This window comes from Morone saxatilis, unplaced genomic scaffold (assembly GCF_004916995.1).
Source record: "Morone saxatilis isolate NCDOM2014 unplaced genomic scaffold, NCSU_SB_2.0 Contig17, whole genome shotgun sequence".
NCBI classification, from domain to species: Eukaryota; Metazoa; Chordata; class Actinopteri; family Moronidae; genus Morone; species Morone saxatilis.
The window spans coordinates 27,763,927-27,775,573 of record NW_023339729.1 but is presented as its reverse complement, the minus strand read 5'-3'; the positions used below and the strand labels follow the sequence as shown (position 1 = coordinate 27,775,573).

General features: G+C 38.6%; 1 protein-coding gene across 2 annotated transcripts; it reads left to right on the top strand.

Annotated features, from left to right (window-relative positions):
* Nucleotides 1-8,737: 8,737 nt before the first annotated feature.
* LOC118327230 (short transient receptor potential channel 6-like) lies at nt 8,738-11,612 on the top strand. Of its 2 annotated transcripts, none has more exons than XM_035660520.1 (3): nt 8,738-8,971; nt 10,335-10,596; nt 11,366-11,500. In XM_035660520.1, the coding sequence occupies exons 1-3, from the start codon at nt 8,832-8,834 to the stop codon at nt 11,432-11,434; spliced, it is 471 nt and encodes a 156-aa protein (XP_035516413.1). In that variant the 5' UTR covers nt 8,738-8,831; the 3' UTR covers nt 11,435-11,500. The 2 variants fall into 2 exon arrangements, with proteins under 2 accessions (XP_035516413.1, XP_035516411.1); XM_035660518.1 differs by having other exon boundaries at nt 8,740-8,971; nt 10,335-10,663; nt 11,366-11,612.
* The last annotated feature ends 35 nt before the right edge of the window (nt 11,613-11,647 follow it).

Here is an 11,647-nt window from a genome sequence, read left to right as displayed (position 1 = left end):
GGAGGCGTTAAGGAATTTGAGGCAACAGAAGTCGATAAGATCCCATCAGTGAGAGGTCAACGACCCTGAAAGGAAAAGCAAAGTTAGTCAATTTAGCACATTTTATACACAAAAGCGCTCTAAACTCCTTTACACAATCCACTAATGGTGTATTTAGACATTTTCTGAAATATTTTCTAATAACTTTTATGAGTTAGCCCCTTGCATGGCTGGCAATTAGCTTGGCTTAGCATAAAGACAGAAAGCAGTGGGAAACAGGAAGTCTGATTATGCCCAAAGTTCTAAAATATGTCTAAACTGTTACCATGTTTTCCCCTTTCTCTACCCTTATTTTCTGCCATCTCGCTTTTTAATAAAGACATAAAATGAAAAAAAAGTGGATGGGTTCATTGTACATTAAAAAATAATTTCACTACATTAAGTCCTTCTAAAGCTAGGCTAGGCTAAGCTACATTTCTGTTGTGTTTAAAATACATTTTAACATTTTTTATTGTTAATTAGTGAGATTTAGAGGTGTTAGTCAAATTCATTTTTACTTTGGACAGAGCCAGACTAGCCGTTTTCACCAGTCTTTATGCTAAGCTAAGCTAATAGTCTCCTGGCTCCAACTCCATATTTAATGCACAGATGTGAGAGTGGTATAGATATTACGTTATTACCTAACTCTCACTAATAAAGTAAATAGGCGCAAAAGTTTGGTCCAGTCTCCAGCAGCTTGTAGAATACTAAACCATTAATCAACTTAACAACCTTCTTTCCGCCACAACAAAAACAAGCCTGCACTGGAACAAAAACATAACGTATTTAGTTCCATTAGTGCAAGACTTGTTTATGAAACCATCCTGGCTTCTTAATAACAGCCACGCCGCACACAGGCACACCCTCATCCCTCACAGCGATGGCTAATAATTGGTACTCTGTTAGGAACAAAATGCACTGACCTATGGAGAAAAAATAACAGAGGCATGTCCTCCACAACCTTGACTTAAATGCATTAATGCTGATGATGTGAGGATGATGGCAAGATAAGCGGGAAAAAGGAAGGACGAATAATTTCCAGTGCTGCAGGATACAAGCATGACCAGGGAGAAAATAGAGTCGGATATATCGTATATAACAAATAAAGGGAAATATTGTAATGTGTTCAGTTAAACCACCTCAAAATAATCCCTGTTCAAAAAAATCCTCCTCGTTTCTCCTGTGAAATGTGTATTTCCTTTCTAGGCTGAACATAGCAGCCAGTAGACAGCGGCCATGGCCTCAATCACTAAGTGTAAATGCCAGAGGGCAGTATATGCTGTGCAGCTGTGAGATGCCGGAGCCACTTAACGCTTAAGAATATGTGAGAACACACGCTCACATCATCCAATAAACTAATATACTATTTTAGTCCTTGTGGTAGTTTGACAGAAAAATCAGCTAACACACATCATGTCGTATTCACACTTAAAGGACCAGTGTGTAGGATTTAGCGGCATCTAGCTTCTGTAGAAACATGGTGGTTCAATGTGGTGGACTCCATGGAAGGCGACCTGTGGCGTCTGGAAATAAAAATGTAATTCAGGTGATTTTACACTAATGAAAAAATACATATAAATATTTAATTCCAATTCTGCCAAAAAATCCTCCTAAATGTTACACACTGGACCTTTAAACCGTACTTCAAACTGCACACCACTTTGTATACTTTGTGCAATCCTAAAAAGGAAAATCAAGTAAAAAGGTTGATAGAATTTTGTATAGCAGATGAATCAATCCTTTTATTCAAGTGTCATGGTTACAGGACCCATATATGTCTGTGTACATATCGCATTGACTTGTACAATGATACGTGGGATGTTACACTTTTGAGAATATGACTGATAGAATAGAATAGAATTCTACACTCCAGCTGTATGTTCATGTAACCATTCAAGGTGGTAATTTCTCCCTTCCAGATTATACCAGCTGTATTTTATTGTACAGTATTTAATTAATAAAATTAGTGAATGCAGCCTCATACGCACTAAACTGCGATGCACTGTGTGTTCTGACACCGTTCTATCAGAACTAGCATTAACTTTTTCAGCAGCTGGAGCAACAGTAGCTCGTCTGTTGGATCAGACCACAACACAGGCCAGCTTTCACTCCCCACATGCATCAATGAGCATTGCCGTCCATGACGCTGTCTCCAGTTCACCACTTTTCCTTCCTTGGACCACTTTTGATAGGTACTGACCACTGCAGACTGGGAACACCCCACAAGAGCTGCAGTTTTGGAGTGCTCTGACCAGTCCGGCAGCCCTTGTCAAAGTTGCTTTAATCCTCACGCTGCAATTTTTTTGCCTTCTAACACGTCCCTTGAGAGCAAAATGTTCACTTGCTGCCTAATGTATCCCACCCACTCACAGGTGCCATGATAACCAGATAATCAGTGTTATTCACTTCACCTGTCAGTGGTCATAATATAATGGCTGATCCGTATATAAAAACTATGTATATATTTGGTAGAGCCCATAGTCATAGGGCTAATATAGCATGCTTGACCTTAGTACTGCAGTGAAAATACAGGGAAAAAAAACACATTAAAATCTAATTTGTAACATATTAAATATGCATTAAAAAGGAACATATACAAAATGTTAGCAATAAATCTAAAAATGCAAAGCGAGCTGTGGATTTCTACGGATCGTAAATCATAACAATGCCAGCCTGGAGGAAAGAGATAAAGGTTTACCACCAAAAGACCTGAATCCCTGGACCAGCTGGTATAATCTGGAAGGGAGAAATTACCACCTTGAATGGTTACATGAACATACAGCTGGAGTGTACAACATGCTCATATCTTTTTTAATCATATGTGATTTACAGGTGCATTAAAAAGCTTTATACTTTATTATACTTTTTTACATAAAATGTACATATGTCACTAACTGTCCTACTGAAGACAAGGATGCCCTGCACATCACAAAGATCACAATCACAAACACACGCCTTCCAGGTTGAGCAGCACTACACCATGCTGTTCTAATCTCTGACACACACAATAAGAGCAGACAGACAATCTGTCTACCCAGAAGGCTTCACTTCTTTTGTTTGCCTTTCTATGGTTGGATCTAAAAAAACCTTCCTGGGAATTGTTGCTATGGCGATCAAGAGGTCAAGACAAGCCCCAAAAGTCTGTACAGAGCAAATGACAGAGCATAAACAAGAGAGTCAAAATGAGAACTGATTGAGGAGACGGTGCTCTTTACATAGACATACAAAGGCAACAGTGACATTTATTGAGCATTGTGTGTGAGTCTATGTGTGTGATATGTGCATTTGTGCTTGCATATGCAAACTGTTCTCTTTGTGCATCTACTGAGTGCAGACCCTGTAGGTTTCAACATGTAAGTCAAACTTCAATGTCACTAGGTTTATGTTGTATAATGGTTGAAGCCAGTTACATTGTTTTTCTTATGATGCTGTTTATACTCTTCAAAAGTCTAAACCTATCCGTATATTTACATATAAGTAAAAAGCTTAAATTCAGCCTTGGTCAAACATGACTTTGCCAGGAGAACATTTTTTATTTTTGTCTTCACAAACACTCCAGTCACCCCCGCTGGTGACTTTTAGCAAGTCTCTTGCACAGCCAGAACTCTCTTATCACAGACATATGAAGAAACTGGAGTTAAAGCTAAAAAAACAAAAAAACAACTGAAGAAGCTAGTGTCATACTTTACTAAATTAGAAACTAAAGCCAAAACGTTGGTTAAAAAAAAAGCAGACTGTGGGAAATCAGTATAATGACACTAAACAGTTCTTACCAAAACAGCTATTTTAAACTAATAGCTAATTTAATGGATGCCTCAACATTTCAAAGGTCTTATTATTCTAAGTCTTGTGACATTTCCTCCAGAACTCCATGAATCTGCTACATCTCCAATATTTCTATAGTAATAATTGATATAAAATAACGATGTGTGATGTAAAAGGTGTTGCTTGTAACAAACCCAGAAAGAATTATCACATGACACTTTGTGACATGACAATTTGACCTGGCATTACGCAATAGTCATTATTCTTGTTGTGTAGCTCGTATAGTATCAGTATATCAGTATTAAAGACTTTTTGCATAACCAATTAAAAACTCTTTGTTATGTGTTAAAATGATTCATTTTAAGTGGAGCTCTCCTTTAACATCAGTTTCCACACCCTCTGTGATTTTACAAAGATGACACATACAGGTCATATTTCTGGTACTGGTAAAGCTCTCATATAGATGGAGGAGGCCAAACACATACAAATACATATTTCACAACCCCATGCAGCCTTTGAATACATTTTTGAACAGCTGAATTTCCTGAAAGCAGTCACTACTGTTACTGACAGTATTGTTGACTCTATGCATATGAGAGGCCTCTTTATGATTATATGCTTCATACCGGGGGTGAAGAGCTGCTTCCTCCTCACTGAAAACTCTATTGATGCCTGTGTAATAACATCATAATTGTTTGAGCCACAGCTTAGTATAAATAATCTGCTGGAGTGATCGAGAGAGAACAAGGTCACCATTAAAACAAACGCTTGTCTGGTAAATATTTAGTCAGCCATGCGGATTGCTGATAGCCAATCGTTATTGTTACCTTCAATAAGTGCATTTTAGGGTTTTTCTATTGTTTCTTTTACACTCTGTTTGGTTTGTAATTAGAAGTTGGTCCCTTTTGGAGACCTTTTTTGACATCGAGAATGAATTTGCATTGCATTTAGCAAACATTTTGTAGCAGTTAAGTGCTTTTCCACCCTCATTGTTAATTTCACAGCTGCCATTAATGCCGAGCCTGTAGGACTTTACATTACTGTAATAGAGATCTTTCCACCTTTACTTCACATGCTTTACAGAGTGATAACTCCATACCCACACACACACCTCACACATCAACCATATCTGATGCCACAGGACATAAAACTACCACCTCCATACATTACTGCACATTTTGTGTAGGCATTCACTGGAGCCTGAAACACTCTCCTACGTCTGTGCATATGCATCAATATACAGTATGCACTCAAATACTGCTGGTGTCTGATAATAACATGATGTTACATTTATGTTTTCCTTGAGTCAATAGTGTTTATATCAGACCAGGATGCTCAGGAAACCAGACCAAAGTTAGTTTCCATCCCCAGAAAATGACTCAAATGAACAAAAATTCATTATGAAATCAACTGTCTGCCCATGTGCTTTGACAATTTGGTTTGCTGTTTTAGTTCCATGTTTTTTTAACCTAATACTACCAAATTTCCTTCCTTTCCCTGCTTATCTGCTTCTGTGTGTAGCTGTGGTTTTTGATACCACTGTCTTATAAGGCATCCTTTATGAAGACTAATAGACACACATTTAAGCAAGATAACTTAAAACATTTTTAACATGAGAAAACACTTCAAGTTACAAGCCTTTTGTCTTTTGCTAGACACTCCCTCATCTCTACAGGACAACCAAAATCCTTCCTTCAGCCTCAGCAGATGCTGGTTCTCAAAGTTCTTTGAATCAAGGCATGCGCTTTTGGGGCTGAAAATCAGTCCTGCAGTGCGAACGCCTCTCACAGTGAACTGAGGCTGGTAGTGAAGTGTTGAACTTCAGTGACAAATTGCACACTGCTGGGAAAGATTTCAGGACACCCACGGTATCTCTAGCTGCGTGGTGTTTTCTTGAACATTGAACTGCTTGATGCGGGAAAATAAGTCCTCCACCTCTGAAGAATGGGAAGTGTCACCAGGATTCACCGTGAGTTGTTGTGAACCTTTGAGTTCACTAGTTTGCATACTAGAGCAGCGAAGCATCTTTCCAAAGTTTCAGGCTTTCAGGCTTGCTGTGACACCAATGAAACACCTACTGACTGTCCAGCAATCAGTAGTGTGAGCGACGAACTCAGTCTCAGTCATGGTAACCTTTAGATTATTCTTCATTTCCAGTGTCATTTTCTTTCTTTGTTTTTCACTGTACCACAAGACATTACAATCACATCTTGTTGTAAGTGATGCACAAGAGTTTTCAAACTGAGAGGGTGCAGACCATGAATGACAAAGTTAATGCTGGCTTCATCAACACTTTTTGGTGAAAAGGACCCTGAAGGACCTTCCTCTGACGTTGGTATCCTTTTCACACTTCTCCTTTTCACATCACAACCCCTCAATAATAAATCATTACTTTGTGTCTGAATTCTACCAGCCAACTTCATATTTTACCAGCATTTAGCTGGGGGCTGGCGCAAATATATTTCTTACCCTGGACTACCCTGGTAGTGAATTAGAGCATCTTTCCTTATATTAAAACTATGACATGTAGCATTGATAACACTGTAAACTATTATGACAGGAAATACTAAATTAGCAACAGAAAAACGTGCATTACAAAGTAAATGTGCATTAGGATGCTTTTAATAAACTTTCAGGAATGTTATTTCTAAGTGAAAAAGCCATTGCATCAATAAGACCATCATATCACAGAAGTATTACAGTACATAACCTTAATGGCTTTAGAAAGACACATAAAGGGCACCACACACACTCACACACATGTGTGCACACACACACACACACACACACACACACACACACAGAGGGATCTTCCTCGCAACAGAGCACCAAGCAGCATTTTGTCCCAACGGAGATGCTCTTTTCATGAAGACAATGGACTAATTATGTGTATGTACTGGTCATTTAGCTGACAGATCACTGACAATGTTTTTGTTTTTTTCAAATGATTCCACCTTAGAACAAGACACTATAAGTGGAAGAGAGATACACCATCAGCTAATTGACGATCCATCATTCTTATTCCCCACGGGAGTCTGCTTCCTCTGCGGCTGTTCAATTAAAGGATTTGCAGGTGGGATCAGGTCTACATCCCCACCACATCGCTGCCTCCACACTTTTCATTACAAAGACTGACAAGAGCCCACAGATTAGCCTGAGTTTGATCAATACTCCTACAAGCTGGTCATGCACATTATTTGAATGTGGTTTGCCTTTTTCAAATCCCGTATATGCATACACACAAAGATAAACATGAAGAGGTGTGCTTACACACATTTAAATGAGTCCTTTTAACCTGAGTGGGGGATTAGAGGTAAAAAAAAAACGACTAAAAAAAGTGAATTTTTCATGAAGGCGAAATATATTTGTATGTTTGAGTGTATGTATGTTGTGTAGTCATGCAATGTCACACTTCTTCTAAACACAATGTTAGCTACAATTAACTCCTCTTCCCACACAGCGTGCAGTACACATGTAGTCCAAACAAATGCATGTAATTACAGGCCAAATTGGCCAGATGAACAGAATAGAATAAAAAGCCCTAAAAGCTACATTACAGTGGATGTTTACCAATTAAACAAAAAGCTCCCCAGACACATACACAGATAGAGAGGCACACAGAGAGAGAGACAAAGACGGGTCTTGAAAGGTTCGATTATTTTCTTCATTTGACTGCGCTTCATTAGCCAGACTTCACTAACAGGTGCAAACTGATGAAAAGAAGAGAAAAACTAAGCCACTGGATAAGTATGTTTCTTGGCAGGTAGGCCCGTAGGCTGTTACTGTAGTCATTATTAAAAATGTTTTATCATTTTACAACCATTTCCCTCTCCTCTCCCATCTCTTCTTGTTTCCTTTCTTTTCCTCTGCTCAAGTCACCCCCTTCCCTCTTCTTTATACAGTATGTCACCTCCACTCTCAACTCCAGTCTGTCCTTGTTTCCACTCATTTCCTCTTTTCCTTTCTCACCTCTCCTCTGTCCGAGACTTTTCTCAACCTCTCATCCTCTGCCCTTTTCTTTCCCCTTCTCGGTATACTAGTCTCCTCTCATTTTTGTTAACCTTTTTTTCTATTTCTATGTCTTCATTCCTTCCTCAGATCTTCCATTTCAGTGGTTCCATAACCTCTTTGGGATTTGGTGCTGCATTAAAACTTTACTTAAGTAAAAGTTAAAAAAAAAAGTATTAGCATTTAAATATACTTAAAGTTCCCCTTATGCAGAATGGCCCATGTCAGATACATTATATTATTGAATTAGGATCATTGATGCATTAATGTGTATGCATCAGCAGTGTTGCAGCTGGTAAAGGTGGAGTTTTTAATTAATCCATAAAAATACATCATCATTTATTAGCTGAATATATTTTGTGTTAATAATCTGTCTAGTGATCAAAGCTGTCAACATAAATGTAGTGCAGTGAAGTGCAATATTTGCCTTCAAAATGTAATGGAAGTAAAGTCACACACAATGGAAATACTCTAAAGTGCAAGTACCTCATTACACCCCAGCACTGCTTGCAACCCCCTGTCCCAAGTTATAGCCTTATTGTGGAAATGAGCTGTGACATTAGATTGTTTTTAGAGGCATGCAAAGAGTTTAAGTAGAAAGTATTTCACAAAACAAAAAGCAAAAATTAAGTCAAGGAAAGGTCAAACCTAAAACGCATTTGTGCAACAGAAAATATGTGATATCTTCATATAGCCTAATGCCATTCATTTGCAAATAGCTTTAATCATCTTGTGATTACTATTGGGGACCACTTTCTCCCAGCTCAATCTCCTCTGTCCTCCTTTCCCCTGCGGTCGGTGGTACAATGACTGATCATCTCTCATACACCGGGCTGAATGCACTTTTCGCGCCCTTGCTAAAGCAAAATATGCCATATAAATGTGCACATGTATCTCTGTGTGTGTGTGTGTGTGTGTGCGTGTGAGAGAGACAGAGAGAGAGAAAGAGAGACAGAGAGAAAGAGAGAGTCATGCCACAGACGCCTGATTACTCGCTCTTGGAACCTGGAGCAGACCCTCTGTTGTAGATCACCTCCGGGATGAACCACAGACTGCCAGAGGTTCATCATAACAGCCGACCTGTGGGTTACACCGACAGCCCCAGGGCTCGGAGCCGTGATAACCTGCTGATGTACGATGACTTTGGAGAGGAGAACTGTTGCTCTGGACGATGCCTTGGGTAAGTCTTTCATTTACATCCCCTACTCAGCCAGATGTGCATGTAGTGGCCTGGTGTGTTTCTGTGTTCACCTTCTGCAGGTTTTGTTAAAATAAAATAACAGCAGAATTATGAATATCATTTTGTATTTTTACAATATGTAAGTGATGTAAGTTATTATGATTCTTTTTGGCTATTTATCTGTTAAAATATAACATTGTAGAACAATTATGTAATAAATATTATGGTTGTGAAATGTTACATATCATAAATGGACGGCAGAGAAAAGTAAGCATAATATTAGATGTCGTTATACTGATAAAGATACATAAGATAAGGAAATAAGAGTACCAATTAATCCAGTTAAAGCTACAATAATCTCAACATATCGGTATCTTCTTATCATTAGTGACAGTGTACAGTCATTTTGAAATTGTTTTCTTTCACCATACATGGTCCACAACTACTATGTTTATGAAAAACATGTTGAGGGAGTTTAAAAATCACATTTCCTGAAGGTTTTAATAAATTGTTTAATCATGTGAAGTCCCTCAAATTCTTCTTGGAATATCTTGTACAGCATGCGTGGTTCAGTGCATGAGACAGCAGCTTTCACAGCCTGATCTCATATAACCCTGAACACTGTTACATTAGCCAGTGTCACATCATTACTTTAAATGAAAAACATGTTATTTTAATTAAACTGGTGCTTTACATTTCTATACTTTACTGTCCAATGTTGCAGTTGCCTTGAAAAAGAGATTTTCTGTCCATTAATAAATGGGCATAAATTAGCACAATATCATTATTAGAATATTATGAGTGGTGATAGGTGTTCCTCCAGTGTCTTCCTAAAAATTTGACCCTATTTTAGTAGTTTTTTTTTTAGCTTTTGTGCATTAACGTGAAATCAGAGATTAAAGAACATGTGTATCTACTTTTAGATTTTTGTTCAAATATGGTTAATTATAGTAATGTTTAAAATCTAAACTGGGAAATTAGTAATACTGGCGCTACAACCATAAAAAGTCCTTGTCTGTATTGTTATATTTATTGTAGTCATTTTCAATCTCTATCAGAAACCAGGGTATTCAATATTTCATCTCATAGAAATATATATTTTTTAATAAAAAACAAAAAACCTCTGAAAAGACGTGATTTTGTATGTCTTTTCAGAGGTTTCAGAAGACATCAGTAGCGACATCAGCTGTGAGTGAAAGCTGTATTTGTAACAGCCTAAGACAAGAAGAAGTAAATGTCTTAGTTGTAGAATGTGTAATTGAGATGAAACAAGGCACAAGTAAATGAAGACATTTATGTGCATGTGTGTAAGTTATCATGTGTACATTATACACTGTGTTTATGATTCCTGTCTCTCTGGCAGGCACAGCAGCTCTGAGAGACAGCTTATGGCTCGTCTCGCTGTTGTTAAACGACGTCAGGCTCTTCGTGGTCCTTCCTACATGTTCTCTGCCACTCCGATCAGCCTGTCGGAGGTTGAGCAGCGTTTCCTGGAAGCAGCCGAGTATGGCAACATACCAGAGGTGCGGCGCATGCTGCTCCATGTGCCCAACTTGAATGTCAATGCTGTGGACTACATGGGCCAGAATGCGTTGCAGTTGGCTGTATCCAACGAACATCTGGAGGTGACAGAGCTGCTGCTGGGGAGGGAGGATTTGTCCAGAGTGGGTGACGCCCTCCTGTTAGCCATCAGTAAGATGTGTGCATTTGTGAATCAGTGTATATGAGGGCCAACAATACATTTATAGGGATAATCTGTGCTCTCCAGGGGTCAAAATGTCAGACATTGCTGATTATCAGTCAGTTTGTTTTGAAAATAAAAAAAAATAAAAAGGAAAAACAACCTGTTTTGTTTTCCATATTTATTAAATGGTTTTTGATTTTCTCATTTCAAAATGAAAATCCATTCATATATATATATATATATATATATATGGGTACTGTGACTCAGTAAATCATCCTTATTTTGTCCACAATAGCTTAAAAAGACATTAATTAAGACGTGTTTTTGATCGAGATGCTGTGTGTGTGTTTTTGTAAACACAGGATAGCTGAGCAGATACAAGCTATCTAGCTGACTACACAAAACATTTTGATTTATAAAAAACTGTTCCTAGTTGAAACAGCACAGAAATTAACATTGTATCCTATTTACGGCCCTCAGCATTGATTGTTTTGCTGTAAGTGAGGGGTAAGCAACATGAGTTTGGTGATTTTGCTGTTGAGTGAGTTTGGATAAAGACACTACATTTTAGGGAAGATAAAGACTGCTGGGAAATCTTCACACAGGTGATTTATGGTCCTTGAAGTCAGCATTAGTGCTGAAGTGTGAGGCGAAGCCGTCGCAGGTACCAAAGCACAGTGACAGCTTTGGTCTGTGTTTGTGTGTTGTAGGTAAAGGTTATGTTCGTATCACAGAGGCCCTGCTGTCTCATCCGGCGTTTAGAGACGCCCATCGTCTGACAGCGAGCCCTGCTCAGGTAGACATGTTGGATGACTTCTACGCTTATGATGAAGATGGGACGAGGTAAGACAAATGGCGTGCCCTGTGTCAAGAGTGTAACAGCTGCACTGGTGCATTAAATATCAGAATTACCTCACATGTGAGGCCTCCTGAATGCACCTGACTGTCTTTTTTAGTTAGAGGAAGGGAGAGTAAAACACAGTAGGGGGGGT